Consider the following 24,475-nt stretch of genomic DNA (forward strand, 5'->3'; position numbering starts at 1 on the left):
GCACGAGGGCGCAGAAAAAAAAAACATGATAACATTACTTTTGTTAGGAAATGATGAGTCTTTTCTCGTGGACGACAGTCATATTTGCAGTGTGTAAGTACTTATTTCAAAATATCTGTAATCATTATCTATACTTACCTGAATTATATTTAGAAAAGAGGCTAAACGAATAGCTGTTTTCCTGTACCAATAAATGACACTTTTGAAACCAATTTTAAATTTTAAATTAATTAAATGAGTGTTAATTGTTTTTTTTTTCTTTTTTTCTTTTCTTTTTTTTTTTTGTGCGTGTGACAGACTTGGTCTCCTTTGAAGGAGACCTTACACAGGGTTATCATATACGCGAGAATCAAGTTAACACAGCTGAGACACAAACTTCCGACCAGCATGACAGGAAAGCAGAACGAAGAAATTTTCCTTCACCAGTGAATAGAAAAGAATCGGGTGAGTTCACAAGCCTAAACTACGTGAGTTTACAATTATGAATGTGCCTGGATGGCAAATTGCTGGTAGACTAATCGATGTTGATTTTTTATTCCTTTTGAAAATTCGAGTTAAAAAATCAGTTATTTCAGTTCTCGTCAAGATTTTTTCCACAGTTTTCTAGTTATCCGTTGGAATAAATCAACAGAGATCCACTTTCATCTTAGCAAATGGTTATATTGATGCCTAGAATAAGTGGTTATAAATATGTATTAACAGAACTGATGGAGTCCTTCTTGCTCTCTGACTAACAGACGTGACCTCCCGAACTGAAAAAGACTTCATTCCCCAAGCTCAGTCCTCTGCGCCTGGAGACAAAAGAGCACTCCCAGCGGCCGCCTTAGCAGTGTTGAAAAATCCGAAAGTTCAAGAGGCAGTCATAGATAAAGGAATCGAAGTTGTTGGAAAGTTGGTCGATAAGCAATTCGAAAACATTGAACGCGCACAGAACAAGGCTGCTGACTTCTTGAAAAAAGAGGTATGTGTTTGATGCCACCATATTGTCTCTTGAGTTCATTCAACAATTAAGAAAATAAGACTTATTTGACAGAGAAGGCGTGCATGGCCGATAAAGGTGTTAAGGACGCTACATTTGAAAATTAGAAGTCCCTGGTTCAAATCTCCACCCTACAACTATTTTTACTGTAATCTTAATCATACATTCTAAAGCGCTTTAGAATATTTTGTAATTTTTGTGCTATATAAATCTAATCTTACAGCTTACTTATTTTATTAGTTATTTTATTTTACTCATGCTTTAAAGTCATTGTAAAGCGCTATTGGATAGCGATAGAAATAGCGCTATATAAATAAAGTATTATTATTATTATTATTATTATTATTACTATTATTACTATTATTATTACTATTATTATCTCATCAGGATTTGTTCTCGGTAGCCCCGAGTTCAACTCCTCGACCGTGTTGTGTAAATAGCCAACTGGTCAGCCTTCCACCAGTTGGGATTCTTAATAGTTTATGTTCTATTTGCATTATTTGTTTATTTATTTACAGTATCCCCAATTAGCACAACAGTGCTTAATACAATTGAAAATTAGATCTATTTATTTTTTGTTATTTAATTTTACCCCCCCCCTCCCCCCAATAAGCTAAAATAAAATGAAACAAAATTAGCTGCCCGAATTTATGCTAAGGCGTGGTCTTGAACGATTTCAGGTGAAGCTGGACATAACTCCTGATAAAGCCTGGATAAATGACAACATGTTTGTTCCTTCAGCTTATCATCTGGATGCTTCTGTTGAAGGCGGTTCAAAATCTCCTGACGAGAGAGGTGATACTCCATTTATTTACCCGGCGGGGATGGGTCAGGTCCTTATGAACGGATGCTGGGGTAAGGACTACAAGATGGGCGATCCATGTTATAATGCAAAACTAAACTCCACAATTTGTTGGGTAAGTCCTGAAGTCATAACAACCATGTAGATATTTCGTTTTTTAAAGACTTCGATGTAATCATTTCAGAGCGATTCTGTAATGACTGCCTTAATTTCAAAAATCAAGGTTAATGACTGAGCGGGTTGCCTTGAATTCAGAATGAAGTAAAATCGCAGACAAAAATCAAATTCTAATTTAAGACATCTTTAGTACCAGTTCATATTAACGGCGAAATTTCGAACGCGCGCGCGTTGATTAATTTGCATTGCAGTGCAAATTAAGAATTAATTAACGATAGATTGGCCTGCTCTCAGCCAATCACAATGAAGTATCATCTCAGTCATATAATGAGCGTAGTTAAACCCTCTACTTCAAGAGCCGAGCTCGAATTACTTTAACCAAACTCCAAAAAATTCTTTTGGTGAAGGAAAAAATAAGAAGAATATAGAAACAAACAAAAAATATAGCACCAGTCTCCCTCGGTTTGAAATGAGTCGTGACGTAGTTCAGGAACACGTGATTTGGGTCATGACTTAGTTGACTTGAAAACAAGTGGAAATTTTGCTTCAGAGTTGTTTACATTTAGTTGAAAATGCCGGAAAGGTGCGTTGCCGCTCTTTGTAACAACGTTAATGGTCCAGAAAACAACATCAGTCTTCATCGAAGGTTCCTGAACCTACGTCGCAGGCATCAGTCACGTGGCCATTTTGAGCACGTTATTCTTGTGATCAGCGGCAGGGGTCGACCGCAAGAATATAGAATTTTGAACTTTGTAAAGATTCGTAAAATAAATTGCGTTTTATCCAAATCGAAAAATTATTTCGCAGAAGCTCATTAGGTGAAATGTAGAATTAGATGAGCGGAAAAAAGTTTTGACATTATGGGCACTTTATATCACATTCTTTTCCCACTTTTTCTTTTTATTTTATTCACTTTTTTTCTAACTTTCTACTTTTCTATAATAGTAATAAAAGTAATAATAATAATAATAATAATAATAATAATAAATAATTTGCAACTATTGATAGACTGGCCCGCCTAGACTAGCATAGCTATCCGCGGGCCAGTCCAACTGTAAAATGTAAATTTTATCAAGAAATAAAATGATGAATGAAAATGATGAATGAATGAGAAGAAAAAGAAGAATTTCTTTAAATTTGCTATTCTGCCGGGGTATTATCAGTTCAGAACAGGGTTCGTTTACTTTCTGATTGGTTTGGGCTCTACCAGGTGAGTTCTCGGAACCAGTTAATAGATGGATTTAGCCAAGCCTAAAGGCGGAACTCCTGAGCCGGGTTCTTCAAAGCTCGATTAAGTTAACCCAGAATTAGCGAGAATTTTGATTTGAGTTTTGTAACTTTGCGGTGAGGTTCTCTATATATTGTTTGGCCTTCTGTTTTGAGTTTGAGTAATCTCAAACTACGCAAAACAAAAGCAGTGAAAGACATTTGTATACGAGAAAAAGTTATGTTTTTAATCCTGGGAGCTTCGCTACAAAACTCAGCAAACTCAAGAGAGGCAAAAAGGAGAAAACTTCAAATAATTCGTGAGACCTGCAATATTGCATGGTATGATGTTACAGACATTATTCTTGTCAGTTCAGTAATACAAAGCAGCTCAAAATTCCCAATAAAATTCCCAATACCATTAGTGGACTTGTGGTACCACTTCGTATCCAACGTTACCTTAGTTTTATCTTTTTGTATGAAACCTGTCCTCTTTCTAGGATATGATTGACGGTGCTGCATTCATTGGTGTCGGGTTTGACGGAAGTGGAACGTACAGTCCCGAGTCTCGAAAGATGAGCATAGTACAGAGGAACTGCGCCAATAAGGCAACGTAAGAATTCTCAGTCATTCCAACTTTCGATAGTCAATAGAAAAAGTAAATGATTGTGAGTGGCAGCTGCTATAAGCTGCAAGAAGTCGAACATTTGAAGTAAACACGAGAAATCAGCTTGAATCTCTTTTCCTTTAAATACACAAATGAAACAAAATCTCCTTTAAATTTAACATAATCCCAAACATCAAAATATCCCCTTCAGTAGAGTTTAGGAGAAACCTAATCAAATCATTCGACAAAAACGGAATTGCATTGAATTTGAATATCTCGAACAAAACCACTGAAAGAACTTGATATCAAATAAGTTATTGAACCATGCCCAAAGGTTTATTTTTAAAGCTTTTCTCTATGTTCTATGTTTGCTTCAGTTACGATAACTTAGATGTTCCCGACACAATGAACGTACATGGAATTTATGACACAGCTGCTTTTATGATGACCTTTGAAAGCAGGACGCAATATCAGCAATATCTTCAACGTGAGGCTGGTGTATCTGGGTCCGTGTTTGGCTTCAGTGCAGGAGTAAAAAAAGCCTGGGGTGGCTCGATGCAGGCCAGCACTCAGCAATACATGGCCGTCTTAGACGTTGATATTGATAGGTGAGTTAAAACAGTAGTTTTAATGTATTTTTGTAGTGTCTCTTATGTCGAACAGGGTTAAATACCTTCAAGGCATCTATAATTCCCTGACGTTACTGAAAATAAATTGAAAAAGGTTAATACCAGGACTTATTGATAATAACGATAACGATCACGACAATGACAACGATCACAACAACGATAACAACGATCACGACAACGATAACGATCGCGACAACGATAACGATCACAACAACGATAACAATCACGACAACGATAACGATCACGACAACGATAACGATCACAATAACGATAACGATCACAACAACGACAACGATAACGATAACGATCATAACAACGATAACGCTCACGACAACGATAACGATCACGACAATGATAACGATCATGACAACGATAACGATCACAACAACGACAACGATCACAACAACGATAACGATCACGGGAACGAGAACGATCACGACAACGATAACGATCACGACAACGACAACGATCACAACAACGATAACGATCACGACAACGATCATAACAACGATAACGATCACGACAACGATCACAACAACGATAACGATCACGGGAACGAGAACGATCACGACAACGATAACGATCACGACAACGATAACGATCACGACAACGATAACGATCACAACAACGATAACGATCACGACAACGATCATAACAACGATAACGATCCAACAACGATAACGATAACGATAACGATCACAACAACGATAACGATCACAACAACAATAACGATCACGACAATGATAACGATCACAAGAACGACAACGATGACAACAACGACAACGATAACGATAACGATCATAACAACGATAACGCTCACGACAACGATAACGATCACGACAATGATAACGATCATGACAACGATAACGATCACAACAACGACAACGATCACAACAACGATAACGATCACGGGAACGAGAACGATCACGACAACGATAACGATCACGACAACGACAACGATCACAACAACGATAACGATCACGACAACGATCATAACAACGATAACGATCACGACAACGATCACAACAACGATAACGATCACGGGAACGAGAACGATCACGACAACGATAACGATCACGACAACGATAACGATCACGACAACGATAACGATCACAACAACGATAACGATCACGACAACGATCATAACAACGATAACGATCCAACAACGATAACGATAACGATAACGATCACAACAACGATAACGATCACAACAACAATAACGATCACGACAATGATAACGATCACAAGAACGACAACGATGACAACAACGACAACGATAACGATAACGATCATAACAACGACAACGATCCAACAACGATAACGATAACGATCACAACAACGACAACGATAGCGATAACAATCATAACAACGATAACGATAACGATCACAACAACGATAACGATCACAACAACGATAACGATCACAACAACGATAACGATCACGACAACGATAACGATCACGACAACAAAAACGGCAACAGTGACGACAACCATCACGCAACGTCAATGTCAACGACAACCATCAGAACAACATAATCACTTGACATAACTTCATATTAGTGACAAGACTGACAGAAGATAAGCACGAGCTTATATCGATCAGATGCTATCAAAGGTATATTCGCCTTTCTAGCCTTTTATACAGATCAACATTACACTAATTGTTATTTTTCAGAGAGCAATTTGGCATTAGGCTGAAATGACGTAGGCCTTGGTGCATGGTGGTAGAGCAGTTTGCAGGGGTAACTGCTATGTCCTTGGCCTTGATGATACTTCTTTCTCTCATTCATTCTGTTGCATTCCTAACGTGTTTTAATTTCTCTCAGTAGCGTACGGGGGCCACTGCTGACATAAACATGGGCCACACCCATGTTAGTTATTGTCTTATATCGCCTTCCTTGCCATTATATACTGTTTTATTAGCACTGTCTGTATTTATAGTGTGCAGGGGTCACTATTGTTAGGCTAAGCCGCCATTTTCGTTTTGTTATGAATACATAACATACAATCCTACAAGCCACTTCTCGTATTCTGTTTTCAATAGTGTACAGGGGCCACTATTGAGATTATGTCCGGGTTCTCTTGTCCTTACATTCATATAAGATAAATTCTTACTTTCTGGCATTAGTTTGTGACCCAAGTCCACTACTGTTGGGGCTTGGAAGGGGCTGCTTCACTTTACCCAAGTGAGCTCTGGCGGATTTTGGCCCTCACCTTTGCTGCGTAGGGCTTCCTTCATGTGTTTGTAATTGACATTGAATTGAAATGATTATTAAAGCGGCTATATGGCCAGCCACCTAGCCAAAGTTTATCCAAAATTGAAGAGTCTGTTGATTCCTTGTCAAACACCCTTCTCAGCAAACAGAGCAAGCCCAAACAATAGTTTTTAGTTTTATGCGATATAATTTGATGAGGGGCAGGATAAATAATGTTTGTTCCGTTTTTATTTAAGGTATGAGATATTCATGGACGAAGTAAAGCCGAGTGACCTGAGCTTGAATTTCTTGAGGGAATATATGGACCTTCCATTTTCTTATTTCCACCCTGGTGCTCAAATCAAATATCGTACGTAAAATAAGACATTATTGTTATTGTTATTATTATTATTGTTATTATTAGTAGTATTATTATTGGTTATTATTATTATTATTTTATTTTACTCCACGATCATACATTTTTCACTTTTTTTTAGTTAAAAAGGCAGGACAAAAAAAACACAGCATCGATGGTTAACACTTCTTGGATGGCGATCATTTCACTAATGTTTCTCGTTTTGTTTTTCCAATACGATAAATTAAACAAATGGTTAGTGTCACCATGTACTGTTTTGAGGGGCCTGGGACTAGCTACAAGTTCGTCTGTCGGAATTCTCATTCAACTAAGGAAAACAGTTGCATAATAACCAATTTTTTAATTTTATGTGAGTAAAATTTTATGAAGAGCAGACAATGTTTGCACTTGTTTTGGCAATTCCTAGTTTCTGATACTGGGACAACATGTTCTGTAGGCTGGACACAATTCTTCATCTCAGTCCGTTTATTGTTTGGTTCACAATACTAGAGCAACTCTTTGATAATAATCAACCCACTCAACCCAACAGAAAACTTCATCCAACGTTGGGGCACACACTATATCAAATCAGCTAAATTCGGTGGACAACTGGAGATTATAAAGACCATGGTAGCGTCTCAGGTTGCATCAAAATCTGAGTTCGCAGAAACAATGGAAGCGGAATACAGAGGTTTGTTTGCAAGCGCCGGTGCAAAGTCAAGCACTAAAGGAGGCTCGTCAAGCAAAGCAGAAAGTAAGTTTACCTCGACATCTGTCATGGCACAAGGTGGGAGCCAAGAAATTGCTACCATTCTTGCTGATGTGTACTCTCCAACGTTCAAAGGAGATTTCAAGGAATGGTTGCAGAGCATTCCAGCTTACCCAAAGGCCTTCCGTTTCTTGTTGGGAACCATAACAGATCTGGTTAACTTTCGTGCAAACGATCTGTTTCCTGGAGAGGCGGTTGATTGGGGATGCGAAGGACACACCAAGGATATTGTGGAGGATACAACAGGGGAGACCGTTAGCCGGTATTACACGGTAGTAGATTCGGATGGAAACCCAAAGAAGTTCTATTGCCCATTTCAGGACCGACAAGCGTTGGACGTTGTTCTCAGGAAAAGACGCGCTAGTCTGAAGAGGGCTATCGAAATCTACATGGACGAGGTGAGTTAGAACCGATCTAGACTCTACAACAGGAGGCAGCGTGGCCGAGTGATTGGGGCGCAGGACTTAAAATCCTGGGGTGACGGGTCATGAGTCCTGCTCTGGCCACGTAGTTAGAGTTGGTTCTTTATATGCCCTGGTTCAACTCCTCGGTCATGCTTGTAAATAACCAACTCGTCTGCCTCCAGCCAGTTGGGAGTTTTAAGCGTATTATGTTTAGAATATGTATTTGTTTATTTTATATAGTATACGTGGCATGCCTTTGAACTACAGTAGCTAAGTTTAGCTAAGCATTTTGACCACTACAAGCACTGAACAACATTTGAACATTTTTTTGCATACGCAATATACTTCATAAAACTCCAACATCAAATCTGCAACTTGCTCACGACTATGTTGTAAGACACAAAAACTGATTTAAAACCGAACGAAAAGTGTAGCCTCAAACGTCGTCTAGGGCAATGCTCAGTGATAAAAGTTGCATGTAACGAAGTTGTAACTAGTGTATGAATGGAGATAACATTTACTTTCGTCTAGGGTCCAATATCCATCTCAGATATGCAGATTCCGGAGTGTACATCCCGAGACCGTGCTTCTGAGGTTAACGATGATTTTCTTGCCAATACTGCCTTTCCAGCCTGGAAAGAAGTTACGCAGGCAAACACCACCATTCGAGTTACATTTGACATGGAAAACGACCTGGCTCGTGGGATGGATGGCGCGGTGAAAATCCAGAAAAACATGACCCGAGAAGTTCGCTTCAAACGTGGTCGATGGTTCACCGCTGATGAGGACGGCAAGTTCCACATGTACAGTGGGTACCGTAACGGCAAGACTGCGCAACTCAAGAAGCAAAAGCTATCGATATTTGGACTTGTTTTAAGCTATAACTCGAAAGATGGAAGCTTGGAGCTTAGTGACGAGGATTTCAATGAATCCAAAAAGATTTACCCCACGTTGAGAGAGGAAATGATTGGATTTCCATTGGCACGCGTCAGTCGTATGCATTCAGATTCAATCACGCCGCTGAAACGCAATCCTCCGGCTGCTCCCAAACCATGCAACGTAAAATGGTCCAATGCCTTGCGACTTGACCCAACAACAACAGGTGGTCGTTGCTTACATTTCACTGCTTCATCCGCTGGTGATATGTTCGTTATTTTCGCAATCGTGCCCAGTAAACGCTCTACATGGTACTATGTGCAGATGGGAGTCAACAAGGTTGCAATTTACAAGGTTGATAAAACTTCAATTTATTTAATTTAGTCGAGCCAGAGAGTAAGAAGAGGAAATATTTGCAGTAATTAAAGGAATATTGTAAAACGCTTTCATTCAACGTTCTGGTGTATGTATGTACTGTTATTCTTGTATTTTTACGCTGTGTCACTTACATTCCCATGAATATCCTTTGCTGTACCTTTACCACAGGGAGAAACTGAGGTTACAACAACATCAGACACTGGAGCATTAGCAATAGGAGATACCTTGCTGTATCAGTCGTACTTTGTCTGCTTATACGAGAAACCCGACAGTACCCTGATTGAATATGGAAAGACCCTGGGCACTTCAGACGGCGGAGATATATACCTCATGCACCTTGACACGGACAATCCCTTGAACGTGCGCTTTTACGCTTTTGGCAACTTAAATGAAGCTGTTAAAATATGGGACGCGCATATTGTACCGCGTGACACAACGGATGCAGACTGCAAAGGCGATACGTACAAAGATCTCCCAACAAATTTATGTGTTCAGAAGTGCCATCAATATTGTGATCCTTTTGCAGGTTAGTAAGAAATGTTGAAGTTTCAAAATTTAAGATTATCGATTAATCTTTACTCTGCAGTATTTAAGGACATTCTTAACCCCATTTATCCCTTGCTTATTAAAGAAGTGCTTGTGCTGTTCCCCCCATTTTCTAATTTAAAAAGCATTGATTAAGTAACTTTGCGAACTTTCCTAAAAGCTGCATTGTCATGAAGATCTTAGTGTGTTACTTGTTTGGTCACTTGATTTGATGTTTCTATGGCTACCATGTATTGACAGAATGTATTATGCAAATTTATGTCTTTGTGCTATGTTGGATTTCAGTTCTAAAGATTCTTGTACTAAATTTCTCCTGAAAAAAAAAAAAATTCCAAATTCCAATTCGATCAGCGGGATAGAACCAACTAGGGCTGATGTAACTTTCTCTCTAAATATTATAATTAACTAATTTATTAATTAATTAATTTATTTATTTATTTATTCATTCAGTTCAGTTTTTCAAATCTGAGATCGATGGTGGGGGGTTTTAAAAATAACGTTTTCAAAGAGCAAAATGACGTTGAACCGATATGAGTTTGATTACTAGTGATTGAATACTTTTGGAGATACCGGCTCAAAAACGACAAAAGAACCTGAGGCCTAAATAGGGCGAAGTAGCCTAAAGAAGCACTCCTTGTTCTATTGCAGTTATCTCGAAACATTCTTTCCACTTTAATGGTCTTCAAATAACAGTATCCCATAATTGCTCTGAGAGGTAGTTCACGTAACTCCTGATTACAAAAGGATCTATCTTTTGGATTTTTACAGACATCTAAACACGAGTATCCCTTGGCTTTTCAAGCACCATGCAAAAAGCCATTCAACTAAATTTTGTGTTTTGTCATTTTCCTCAGGTTGTAAAACTCCTGGTGCAGAGGATTTACAGCCTTCCGATTGCTTGGCTTGCAGAGTTGCAAAGGATCCACTGACCAACACATGCTTAGAAAAATGCCCCAAAGACACCGAACCTGTGGAGGGCAAGGAATGCTTAGGTAAAAGTTACGACAATTCCTTGATTTAATTGTCAATTTTCACTCGTGAATTTGTGTGGTCGGGAATCCTTATGCGGTATAAGGAGAGATTGCTGTCATCATTTTGTTAGCGAACGGGACTTAAAGCGCGATGCCCAACGAGTTTGCCGAGCAGAAAGGTCTCTGATGAGTCCCTTGGCCGGGACGAAACGAGCTGCTTAAGGCTAGCCACGAACAATATATTATCACAAGTAACTGTCAACTTTATTGTCAATTTTCACTCGTGAATTTGTGTGGTCGGGAATCCTTGTGCGATATAAGGCGAGATTGCTGTCATCATTTTGTTAGCGAACGAGACTCTGGGCGCGATGCCCAACGAGTTTGCCAAGCAGAAAGGACTCTGATGAGTCCCTTGGCGGGGACGAAACGAGCTGCGTAAGACTAGCCACGAACAATGTATTCTCACAAGTAACTGTCAAATTCATTGTTAATTTGTCTCTATAAGGAAAAACGACATTGCAAGAACTTTTGTTTTCGTTTAGGTATTTTTCTGAAGCCAAATGTTTTAATCAGTCGTTTGCAACTCAATCAACGAAACTACAAACCGAAAAACAAAAAGGATCAAAATCTTCAAATCACCACCACCACACACGACAACAGAAAATGCAGCCTCAGTTGAGATTTCAATTTCAGAGTTCGGATGATTTTCAAAAGCGCAGTCATTCTCCTTCAGTGGATATATAATTGAACTTGCCTCGTTTAATTTTGGAATCTGAACCTCCTTTTCAATGCCAGGCTATTGCTGCACACACTGGCTAACTATTTTGTTGTCGCATTTTTGCAGCTACATTTGACGCGAAGACAGTCTACACAGAAGCAATCGCACCACTGATTAACTTAAAGCCAATGGGTGGGGTAGAAGTGCAGCAGATGCCATATCTCAATCACATGACCTTGTGCGTGTGGACAAAAATGCCACAGACAAGTGTCACTGGATTTAGACACAATGTGCTTGTCAATTATCATGAGGAAAGCTCAAAAAAAGGATTCGCCCTATCTTTCACCCATTGGGATGGCGCTGAAGCGAGTTTTCCTCCGACTGGCGGGTTAAGCTTCTCCAACCCAGACAGGTTTGTAACTTAACCTCTACTTAAGTTAGAGCAAGAAAGCATAGGATCCGACACGACAAGAGGGAGTTTAAGTAACTACGATGGATCGAAGACGCCGAGGACAACGTCGATCATGATTAAAAAATGAATTCATATCTTATCTACCTCATTTAGTAGTTTGTTTCTCTTTGTCAAAACTATCCCGGAAGCGAACTGTATATGGAACACAGCGTAAAATTGGAAACAAATTTTAAAAATTATTCGTTGTGTTTCTCATTCTCCGGACAATGCAGAGCCTTAATAGGGACCTTACGCATTTACTACGGCGACGGCAAGGACAACGAATATTAAAAAGTGTGTTCATATTTTACTTCGGGATTTTGCATTTACGAAGATCTATTCAGTGTGTTAAGGTTTGTTGGTTTTAAAACTTGGCCTTGCGGAATACCGGGCTCCCAGAGGGGGGTTTCCGTGGAGCCCTGGAGTCCGCAGTTTTTTGCTCTGGAGCCCGGAGCCGGATCATTTCACTGCCTGGAGCTCTGATCTTTTTTAGCAGCAGAGAACGGAGCCCTGAGAGGTTTGTTGTGGAGCCCGGAGCCCAAAGTAATAAAAGTCAATAATTTTTAGTACCCAGTCTTTGTTGATTTGGGGAAATTGCGGTCCTTTACCTTCTTTACACCGTGATTTATGACCAAATAATTCTTAAACTCGGAAAGGGGCGCCACAGCTCTACCACATTTAAACATGAAGCTCCAGCGGTAGCAGGCCTTTTCCTCTCCCAGTTTGTATAGGCATGCTGTTGCATCAAGCAAACTGTCTCTCAGTTCTTACCCTGTGTACCCAAAGAGGCAGACATAGCAAGATTTTCGAAAGGCAGCAGTTATTAAAACTTCTTCCCGATTCGGCGGAAAACTTGATTTCAGGAAACAAAGACGGAATTAAATTTACGGCAAACGCGACGCCAAAGCGCAAACGATGAGGGAACCCACGTGACAATTGTCAGGCTTCCGAAAATAGGCAAACGGCAGCGGGAAAGGTAAGCCTTTCCACAAATATCCGGATATTTTTTGGGAAATTTAAAAGTTTTCGAGATATTAAGAAAATATTAAAACATTAAAAAAAAATTGGAAATATTTAGAAATATTTTTTAGGATAGCTTTTTTTCCTTAGCTTTTTGTTTTCCTCGCTATTTTCTTAAAACAATACCCAGTTCTATGCCAAAAACAATCCAGTGCAACGATTTCCCACTCGAAAAATGTATTCCATATTACTAGAAGCGCTAAAGGAGTAGTTTTCCAAAATGTAGCGGTTGCTGGTAACATGGATGTGGCTGAGTCTTCTTCCTTGACTCTTGCTACTGGAAGAAAATTTTCAAAATTTTGCCTTAAGCGATTCAAAATCGGTGTTTTTTTTACAACAAAAATAGATCTTTAGAGGGTTTTTTTCAGATATTTAAAAACACTTTTGTAATATTTAGAAATTTTTTTGAGAATTTCTGGAAAGATATTGAGGCGATGTTACGTGGTATTTGTGGAAAGGCCAAGAAAATGGGCACGTGACCATGATTATTTACCCGCCATTTCAGAGACGTTTTCTGTTTACTACGTTTTCAGTTTAGCCTTTACTCGTAAAGAAAGACAAAAAAAGACGAAAAAACGCTGAATTTTGAATTTCGTTCGTTCCCTGATTGCATTTTGCATGATGATTGGGACTGCAGCCTACTAGATAACAGTCTCCAAAGCGGAGCCCGGAGCCCCATGTAGATGCCAGGGAGCCCTGGAGCCCTCTTTTTTTGCCTTTAAGCGCTGGAGCCCCGCTTTGTTTTAGGCCCGGAGCCCTGAAGCCCTCAAACCCTTTGGGACCCTGGAATATGCTACGAATGCGTTCAGTTCAAAATAGAAATACCAAAATTTACCCATAGTGGGTCCCGTTGTTTAAAAAATTGGAAATTGGTCATTTCAAGTTGTTGTTTTACAGAGGACGGCTAAGAAATGTACCAAGAATTATAACGCAAGTGCATAGCCATTGTTTTTCTCATTAAACCTTTTGTTTAGCGACGCTCCCGTCGCCGTTTTCGTTTTGCTAATAGGAAGCTTAAGCAAACCACGACGACGACGGCAAGGAAAACGTCACCCTTAATTTAATAAAGAAGAATTCGTTGATAGTTAAAAAAATTTCTAATTGTCGCGAAAATGGCATCGACCGTTTACGAAACGGACAACTGCGACGGCGGCTAGTTTTTCTTATTTTCATTTGGAATTGAACGCTAGTGTTACATACTTAGCTTGAGCAAGGTCGGGCACCAGTAGGCGGATTGAAGAGATCTAGACAATTGCTAAATTCGAAGGTAAAATATAAATTCATTTTTCACTAGGCGTTGTACGACACACACTTCATATCGCAATCAAAACTTGCCAAGAACACGTTAAGAGTGTGCGCATGAGAAAACCTAGCCTGCGTGTCTCATTATCTCATTATCTCATGGACACACTCTTAAGAAATTCATCCTTGGTCAGATCGCTAAAAGAAAGCCCATTGTACTAATATCTTTAACCAGTTTAGATGCTCATAAACGCAGAAAGCAACTTTGCAGTACGAAAATGGTCATTGCGGGAAACAATTGGCATACATGTGAAATGTGTAGCTAACGTTGCGTTTCCCTCCCTTTTTTTTGCACGTACACAGATATTTCGTGTTTTCAAAGAAATTTCTCGATGACTACAATTGGCATCATGTTTGCGTTACTTGGAACGGTGTAACTGGGGTGACTGTGGCATACGTGGACGGGGTTAAAGATAGCACTGGCAAAGGTGGTAAAGATACTCCAGGTGGAATAATCAAAAATTCATTACCAGGTGGTGGAACCTTAACGGTGCTTAGCTACTACAGTCAGGTAGTTTACCTGAGTGGGGTTAACCTATGGAATAGAGTTCTATCTGCACAGCAGATCGCTGAGTCATCAAAAAGTTGCGTTAAAAGCCATGGAAATGTGAAGCAATGGTCTGATTTTTGGCCTGGGTTTAAAACTGACAAAACTAAGTATGAGTCGCCCTCCGAATGTAAGTCTCCTCGGGCTAGCCCTGAGGATGTGATGGAAGGAAATGGTGCCGAAGCAGTGTCTGGAGACCTGGCAGAGGACAGCAAAAATTATTACTGGAAACTGAAGAAGCTAGCAGTTAGGAAGTATAGTAAAAAGGGTCACTGAAATTGAGAAACGTTTGGCCACCCTAGCGTTGAATTAAGTTTAATATTCCTCTCTATTTTCTCGGCCAATATGAATGTTAGCTTAGTGCAGGTCATTAGTTGATTTAAAAATAAACAGTGCTACGACGAGAACAGGTGTTACAAGAATTCGGGCGTTAAACTTGAGCTAGTGATCCACGTAGAAATTGTTACGAGAGAAAATAATACATGTAAAAATTCAATACAATTGCAATGTTGAGTTGCAAACATACGGAAGGATATGCATGTTGAATTACTGTACATTTAATTTCTGGCAATAAATACATTTGAAAGGCCGAGATCTTTCAGTGGTTATCCTCGTTGTTTCAAAGTCCTGATGTAAACACCTTACCAGCTCTTATAGAACTACTCAGCTCCAAACACCATTATATAATATTTAAGAAATAGAAAACATGTACCGCGTTTCTATCGAGTTTTAATATAAATCTACTAGCCTTCTATCACGAATGCCCTTCTCTGATTGGCTACGCTACTCACTATCTATTCTGGGATAGATAGTGAGTAGCGTAGCAGTGTGCCCTTGTTAACAAAATGACGGCCGCTTCTTGGCGCTTTTTACGTGTCTGTGAAGAGCATTTAGATAAAGGTTTGAGCGACTAGTAGATTTGTACTGAAACAATTAGATTATTTGCTCTCGATTTCTATGTGTGATGGTTGACTCAGGCTGCGCCCTCGTCAACTATCACGCGATAGAAATCGAGAGCGAATAATTTAATAGTTTAATGGAACACGATTTTTAACCAATCAGCGCTCGTATTTTCTCAGGACTGTTTTCTAAGTCGAATTTTTCTCGCATTCTGATTGGTTCCTACTTGCGATCAGTTGGAGGAAAGACGGATAGATGACGTCATTAACATTTCTTGTTTCTTTCAGTTATATAGTAAAACTCATAGATTCCATGTTGCCGTGCGTCTGTTCAGTGGTAGTAGATTACAACTGACGTCAAAATGTGGCAAAAACATTTGTGACACTCGGCTATCGGCTCGTGTGTCACTTTTTCGTTGTTTCCACATTTTGATTCTATCTGTGATCAGTCACTGAACAGACACGCGGCAACATGGAATATATTTGTTAAATTAATTTTAGTTCCCAGCCATGACGAAGAAACTCTACATGCGAATGCAACAATGCCACAAACTATTGTGGCATGTGACCTCGAAAAGCTCATATTTAAAGTCAGATGGCGAAGTCCTTTGACGTGGCACCAAAACTGTCCCACAGAGTTGTCTTATAACTACGGTGGTCATTTAGGGGGTATAAGTCGACCTTAAAGATGGGTTTTCGATTGCTACAGGCCTAATTGGGTTTTTCGCCAACTACTCTGATGACTTTATATTTGTAAATAAAGTGTTGCATTCATGGTGTCCCATAAAAACTCTCGAGGGTGCAGAGATGTAAATTTAAGTAAGTTCCTATATGTAACATTTGAACTTCCCACTCAATGACCACACAGCTCTGGTGGCTGTTATCAGACTGGGTACATGTCCAATGGAAAGCCAACTTTTATTGAGAGTAAAGTGCGCTCTAGAGGTCCTCCGGAAGGCGGTGTCTGGTTCACAGTATCGATCAAGTCCCTAGGTCAAGACGTACAATTATACCTCGGCATGGACCTGGTTACGTCTGTCAAGTCGCATTTCGCTCCAAGGGTCCACTAACCAGCACAGTAATTTCACGTAAACATCCCTCTGAGGATGTTCGTTGCGTTGTTTAAGCTAGCTCTCAGAAGTAAATTGATAACAATAGATTAGCAGACATTGTATGTAGTGGTCATTTCACAATAAAGATGCATTTCTATCGCTTCATTTCAGTTTCTCTTGTTTATTTTACGAATCAAACTATCACATGTTGAAGAGCAATTTTTACGCCCGCTTTGAATTGCAATTTATAGGCCAAGGAATTCTTACCAATATAGGAAGCTGAACAGGGATAGCGACCGCTCCCACCAACATGACCGAATGTGGTCCGGGTTCGATTCCAGCCAGGTACCATTTGTGGTTTGAGTTCGGTTGTTGGTTCTCGTCTTGCTCCGAGGGTTTTTCCCCGGGTTCTGTGCTTTTCCTCCCTCCAAAAAAAAAGCAACTTTAATTCTTCGAATTCCAATTCAACCTGAATAGAAGAACGGGATGAAAACCAGCTAAAGCCGATCTTACATGATATATAAATGATAGCTAACCTACGAGTTAAAAACTCACTTGGATTTTAAGGGTTCATTGTGCCATTAAAATGGCAAAAACATTTTTGACCAATCAGGACGCACATACTTATCCAGTTAATTTACAAAATAGCATGTAAAGCATTCTCGGCAATCTGCAGACGTCTGTTGAAATATGTAATTTGTGATAATCGGTATTGACATAAATTAATATTTTGCCGACACGGAACGGAGAACTGGGTGGGAGAGTAGTACGCGAAGGCTCATGGGTAGTACGTTTGTAAAAAGAGACGGTTGAGAAACTTATGACATTCTACGGTCAGCCTTGCCACCAGCACTTTCCCATGAGGTTTATTTTTATTACGTAATTAGCGTCATATGATTTGTTTTTTCATTCTGTTGTTAATATAACAGAACACCAACACGCCCATGCCTCAACCTTTGAGTGTGTTCGGTTGTGTAGGGAAGGCAATTGTAACTTGCTAGAAAGTTTGAAACTCAAGAAACTTGTAAACAAACGGTGAATAACCTTCCCCGACGGCAGGAAATTCTCTCGTCACGCGATCATGAAATTCGTAATCACGTGATCACTTGAATCTGTGAATGAAAAAAATGGTGCGTGTAACAGCCGGAAAAAAGAGTCAAGTCAACAAACGTCTGGGATCAATAGTAACCAACTGAAAGAATGTAATAATGCGCAAAAAAAAAAAAAAAAAAAAAAAAAAAGATAAAAAAAAAGTGTAAATGTCGTGTTTTTAATCTTTATTAGGAAAGAAATCGGTTTTATATTAATTCGCTTTGTTCAACTGTGCACAGCTCGCTAGGCAATTTCCATTCTAAGCACACTACATGTTATAAATCGTATATCACACGCTTCCTATATTCAGTGGGCTCCAGAAAGACGTTATACAGTAGAGTTTACATTTCTGATTACGGTAAGGTAAGTTCTGGTCGGAAATGGCAGTGTAAGCCTGTGTAAACTCGATCTTCGAGCCTGGCCGATATGAATAGCGACACACGTCATTGCTTTATTCACAAATGCATATATCAAGAGCGACAGCTCAGTGTTTACTTTAAACCCGGGTATCAATTTTTAAACTACTCTTTTTAATTTATCGCACTGTCTTTTTTGTCAGTGTTATTCATAAAGTATGCGACTGGATTGACCGCCATTTTCTCAATATTGGTCTACGAGTCCGCATTGGTCTGCATTGAATAGTTTAGTCCATTTTTGAAGACTCAGTATCATCTTTCATTAAAAACAACACGTGTTTGAAGATCTGACGATGGTCTTTTGATTAAATTCGACGCTCTTCGGCGTTGTTGCTTCGCTGTGTAATCGTCTGCAAATGTAACCTTTCGTCGCTGCGATGTTGGACTAGCCTCATTTATAATTGACTTAGATTTTGGACGAGTGTCTGATACCTCTTTGGTTTGACGGAAAATTCCGCCTTCTGCGAGTCCGTTTAAGGGGTCGGAACTGGCACGTGGTCTTTGCATAGATACTTGCAATGTGCTGGCCGGGTTCATCTCTGCTTGTCTACCAGCGGTGTCGCCATTAAGAGGACTGTTGCTCAACTGGCCGTCTTGCAGCCTCTTGATGTTATGGAAAATCAGAGTGAAAGCATTATCCATCTCCTTATCGTACTTGCTTCGTATTCCTGAGCGGTGGCTGTCCATTTTTTGGCACCGTTTCTGGTCTCTCATAACGCTGTTATTTTCTAATCTGGAAGTCGATATCTGTCGATATCTGACGTAGAATGAAATATTTAATTCAGCCCCCCTAGTTAGTCCTAAATATAACAAGAGGACCGTATGTTATAAAACAATGAGCTCTTAGGATTACGTCAAAAACTACTCCAATTAATAAATGTTTTCCGTGACTATTGACCCGTTGAGCGGCTATTGGCGCCTGCTAGCTAAAACTCACGCGTTTGAACTGAGGCCACGCTACTTGAGGTTTGCGGCTTCGTCTGTAAACGCCAGTATATAACTCTGTCATGGCGTTAACACTACACAAATTTGAGAGAAATATAGTGTTATCAGCACACGACCATGGGCTACGATATTTGTTATCCTTGAAATGAAATGTTTAACAACTCAATCATGAAACGTGACAAGGTATCTTACGCATCCGTACTTTGCAAGATTTAATAACAAGTGCTTAATTAGCCGTAAAACGCTAATATGCAATATAACGTCATTTGAATTTTCAATGCCGTATACCAGCCAGCTGAAAGATAGAAGCGGAAACCTTTATCTAGACACGATAGCTGTCTATAGCTTAAAGCTTACGGCATTGATGATTTGCATCTAACCACACAAAGGGGTGGCGGCCATATTGAATTGGTTGACACAAATAAAACAAGCTTATTAGAAATCTTTTGTTAATATCCTCCAACATGGCAGCGATGACGTAGATGAAAGGCAAGAATTGTGTATAAAAATGAAGAAGACAATAAAATAAACTGTCTTAAAAGTGCGTTCCTCCATTGTTCCTTACATTTTGCTCGTTACTTCTTGTGTAAATAACCTTTTTAATTTGCGATAATCGAGGTGAATACAGACTTTTCATGATATAATTGCCTTAGTTTAGACCTTATGCTATTTGTAATTTATCTCACACCTCAGGCTAATTGAGGTCAACCAAATTGATGTCTGTTTGAAATTCATGATTTAATACTGCCCTATTACGTACATAGCCTAGACAGCCAATGTGACATTTGTTTGGTAATTTGTTAATGCTTTATTGCTTTAGAAAGATACATTTTGCAACGTAATCATCGAACGCCCTTTTCTGTATCGCCTGGGTTAAAAAAAGTAAAATTTCAAGGACACCAGAACAAATTAAATTCATGGTTTAAATGATCTACAACTGGAATCGTTTTATAAAAGCCGTTGCGGTGTTCTGCTATACCGATCCGAATTAGTTATAGCAGCAATCGAACTTTCACTCCTCCTGGGCAAGACCCAGGAAAAAGTGTAGATACAATACTGGGAGAAAGATTCGTTGAATGACGTACATCGACGCTTTGCGAATTGCATATACACGTACACTTAGTGACCAGTCACCTTGGTGTTTTAAGCTACCTGATTGGTTCGCTCAGTGTTGGGCAAATCTGCATTGTCTACCCCTCATGCGTGAACAGAAAAAAAAAAATGGCCGGCGTGAACTCGCTTTTCATTAGTGTTTCCGAAAAAGAGATTTTGGAAATATAAAACAATGCCACATCAGTTGCAGTGAATTGCAGTACTTTACAAAAGGCCGGAAACAGGTCGCCCTGTAATTTTCTCTTCATAAAAATGGTCTCAGTTATCAATTATGACACTCTTAGCTTTCATTCTGCCACTCTTTAAACTCTTTCAATTCTTTTGCTCTTTAGTGACACCTATTTTCTTTGTTTTTTTGCATGACAAATTTACACGAACAAACTGACATTTTAACCAAGGTGGAGTAGGTGATGTTTCGTGTTTGAACAGGTTAAGATGTCTGATTGTGTAAACCACTCGAAGGGGAGAAACTGGGTTGCAAGCATACAAGAAAAAAAGTCGTCTGAAATATTAATTGTGGATTAATGTCACTGCGCAACATCCTTCCAAAGTAAAAGTAAACTTTGAAGTAACAGGTCAACGAATCTTTAAACAAAATAGTTCAAATATTTCTTTGTACTTGTGTTTAGACCAAAGATTTTTCTATCCTGCCTTTCTTTCGGTAGAATAGAAGTACGCCCGAAAAATTGAGGTAACTGGTTTCAGTCAACTTTTGGTAAGCGTGTCGCTCAAAGGAAGATAACAGGCCGGCACAAAACTACAGCTTTAGAGGGGAAGAGACACTCGACTGAAACTTAAAATAATAGATGGAACCTGGAACTCTGGTACATAGTTTAACACGATATCTCAGAATCAGACTTTGTTTCCTGATTGACTGATATCGTTTATAATCGCATACTGCGTGTAAGAAGCGATGAAATTGTCTTCAGAACACTATCAAAGGTTACTCTAAGAGGCAAAGTATTCAGTTCATTTGTCATTTTCTTGAGCATCTAGTTACAACAATGCTTGAGGGACAAAGCACGTAAGAACAAGTTTGGTAGGAAAAAGTTTAGAATATTAAATAATTAATATTCAAGAGGAAGATAATAAAAACGACCGCTGCATGCACTGCACAAACGAAAAAAACGCATCATAAATGACGATAATTGCATGGAAATAAAGACGGAACACAACTCCAATATGTGTTCTGGTATCTTTTAAAAACACTTCCGAAATTAAGTCCACCGAAGATTTTTTAAAGTCGCAGTGTTAAACGTTAAACGTCTCCCTCTCTTCAACTGAAGCGTGAAAATTGTTTCCAGTTCTACTTACAGAAGAAGAAGAACTTTATTAACGTGTCGAAGTCGCTAGCATACAATGTATACTAATTAGGGACACCTAACTACGATTACTTATCTAATAATTAATAAAATATGAAATACATGTACGTATGTAAGTGTTTTAAAATATAGATATAAAACAATGAGTCATGCAGTAAGATCAAGTGTTAGTTGTTACATAAAGAACAGTCTCTACAAGTACTGTCCAGCAGGCTTGTGAAATCAACCAATTTTTTCCAATTTACAGGAACACATGCAGCAAGCCAAATCAAAGTTTTATCTGTGGTAGTAAACAAGAAGATATTCTGAAAAGCATTTTAAAGATCATTGACGACACCTACTCCGATAACCATAACGTGAGTAGTAGAAACGGTGAGCATTTCAACAGGCAGTTAATGGAGCATGTTTTAGATATACTGAAAGGTTTATTTGATTCCATCTTTCTTTCTTTCCTCCGCGTTCGCTCGTAATCGTTCGCTCGCTCGCTTGCTCACTCACCTGTTCTTTCACGCGTTCGTGCACTCACTCGCTGTTTCACTCGTTCGTTTGTTTTTTCATTGGTTTGTTCGATTGTTAGCTCGTTGGTTCCCTCCATAATTCAGTTTTCCCGAAAAAGGTGTTTACTACATAGGTAGAGTCCCTTTTTTTAGATTTTTAATGCACTCTTTTCACTCTAATATGTCGTTGAAAATTGAATAAGTAAATATTAGAGCGAAGATTAAAAAAGGCACTGAAACTGCAGTGTCGAGACCAAAACTGAAGAAGAATTTTGTTCGCTTGTGTCAGAGTAGTGTGTTAATAGTCCTAATACCTCTATCAATAAATAATTCCACCTAAGTATAGTTCTTTGAGTCTCTCAGTCATGGAAGAATTTCTTCCCTAACATTTGAATTCATCGGTAATATAATAACAATTCATTTTGCTTTTATTTTTGCAGAGGAGTTTCAAGACTTTTTGTCCAATCATGATGAATTAACCGTTTCACTGTCAAGTTTACTACCACCTGTTGAAAATCATGTGTGAGAGTCTATACTCCTCTGACAGAAATTTGTCAAGTGTGCTAATTATGCATAAATCATTGCAAATTTCACATTACATTTTTAAAGATGAAATGGAAAGAGAACGTAGAGAGGACACTACAACTGGAACTCGTGAATTCGTAAAGGAGCTCATTCACGGTACTTTGAGATATTTTGGCCACGTACAAAATTACATTCGAATTGAAGGAAACACTGAGTAAAATAATAGTTTACTAAAATAGAAAACACCAAAGAGATAATAATAAACAATAAAGGAACAAGGATGGTTAAGGATGGAGACGATTTACATGGATTACAAACGACAAACTTCAAAATTTAGGCTTAACCCTTTCAAGATGTGCTAACTGTGACTTAGCTCCTTTAAAGTCAGCGTTAAGTGAATGGTTAAATTGATTCTCAAAGAAATTTTGGAGAATTTAATATAAGAGAATTTGTCCGATCTATCAAATGAAATGGAGACATGAGTTTTGTAAGGTGATAAGATGTATTTTCATTTCATATAAATTTTTTATTAATGAATAGCTATTAATAATCGTTATTTAATTATGAGATAGGGATGGAGCTGTAGCAACTATTTAAGAATAAGTAGTAATAGTAATGTAAAATTGCTATGTAATCATAATTACGATTTTGAATCAGTGCAGGTAAATTTGTATTTGATAAGTGAACCTTCAAATGTTACTAAAGTTGTACGAGCCCACACCGGCGACAAATTCAGTTCAGGTCTTAGGCGTAAAGGGCTCTAAATCACATTCTGTTGTTCGAATGATACCCCTTTGGTCAATCTACAACCGGCTGTTTTACAACAGCTGGTGTATATAGGTTAATATGGTAACTCCTTTTTTATAGAACCAATTTGTAATTTTCACTTGTGCCGTTACCACTATCAGCAACGGGAAAATGGGGACGAGAAGGCGGTAGGGGACTGCAAGGGAGGAATCTGTGAAAAGGAGGAGGAAGACCCCAGGGATTGATTGAAAGCCGGGAGCACCGACAGATAAGGTGTGAGAAGTCAACAACTCCCTCTCCTCTCTCTCCTTATATATAATCTTTAGTGCTGTTTTGAAGGTTTTAATCTAAACTTCCGACTCTGTTTAGCAGGTCGGAAATTGAGATTTTTCTGTATATAAAATTATTTAATTGCAATTGAGTATAAGGAGAGACGACATATTTAAAGAAAAAGTGAACAAAGCCGAGATGGCTTGCAATAAATTAGGATTTTGAATGCATTGATGGCAAAATTTCTAGGCTAGGTATCAATTCATGAAATGTGGTGTTTTAGTATGATAAATATTGTCCCTTAAGTATGGGTTGTAAAATTATTTAAAGCAATGACATGCATAAATGCCTTTTGCTAATTCATATGCGTTGTTCTAGATTCTATATAAGCAATATCGTGAGTTGTTTTGGAGAACTGGTACCTCTGAGAAAGAAAATGAAGTTTGATGTTGAATTGGTACACAGGAAGTCCAATAAAATATTAGCTTTATTTTGACAATTAGATTACGAGCTTGAGTTTTCTTTGAGCGAACAGTCAAAGAGACGTAGCCGATGATGTTTTTCAATCGTTTCCTTAAATTTGAAAGTTATTTTGTACATAAGGAAAACTAGACTTAAGACGTTCGCGCTAATTGTTTCTGCGCATCCTTACTGCGCACGCAAATTCACACGCCATGTCATGCATAAGCGCGCGCGCTAAGTAATAAAATGAACAATGATAGGACA

At 38.8% G+C, this 24,475-nt stretch overlaps 2 protein-coding genes across 2 annotated transcripts; both read left to right on the top strand.

Moving 5' to 3' along the window:
* The first annotated feature begins 1,579 nt into the window (after positions 1–1,579).
* Positions 1,580–11,976, top strand: LOC145466294 (uncharacterized). The gene is made up of 9 exons (XM_081449999.1): positions 1,580–1,896; positions 3,605–3,717; positions 4,089–4,319; positions 6,792–6,904; positions 7,440–8,062; positions 8,594–9,292; positions 9,485–9,842; positions 10,717–10,854; positions 11,678–11,976. The coding sequence occupies exons 1-9, from the start codon at positions 1,630–1,632 to the stop codon at positions 11,974–11,976; spliced, it is 2,841 nt and encodes a 946-aa protein (XP_081306125.1). The 5' UTR covers positions 1,580–1,629.
* Positions 11,977–14,504: 2,528 nt separating this feature from the next.
* LOC145466295 (neuronal pentraxin-2-like) lies at positions 14,505–15,556 on the top strand. Its single transcript, XM_081450000.1, has 2 exons — positions 14,505–14,534; positions 14,647–15,556. Exons 1-2 carry the CDS (start codon positions 14,505–14,507, stop codon positions 15,145–15,147), a joined length of 531 nt encoding a protein of 176 aa, XP_081306126.1. The 3' UTR covers positions 15,148–15,556.
* The last annotated feature ends 8,919 nt before the right edge of the window (positions 15,557–24,475 follow it).

This window comes from Orbicella franksi, chromosome 13 (genome assembly GCF_964199315.1).
Source record: "Orbicella franksi chromosome 13, jaOrbFran1.1, whole genome shotgun sequence".
Classification (NCBI taxonomy): domain Eukaryota; kingdom Metazoa; phylum Cnidaria; class Anthozoa; order Scleractinia; family Merulinidae; genus Orbicella; species Orbicella franksi.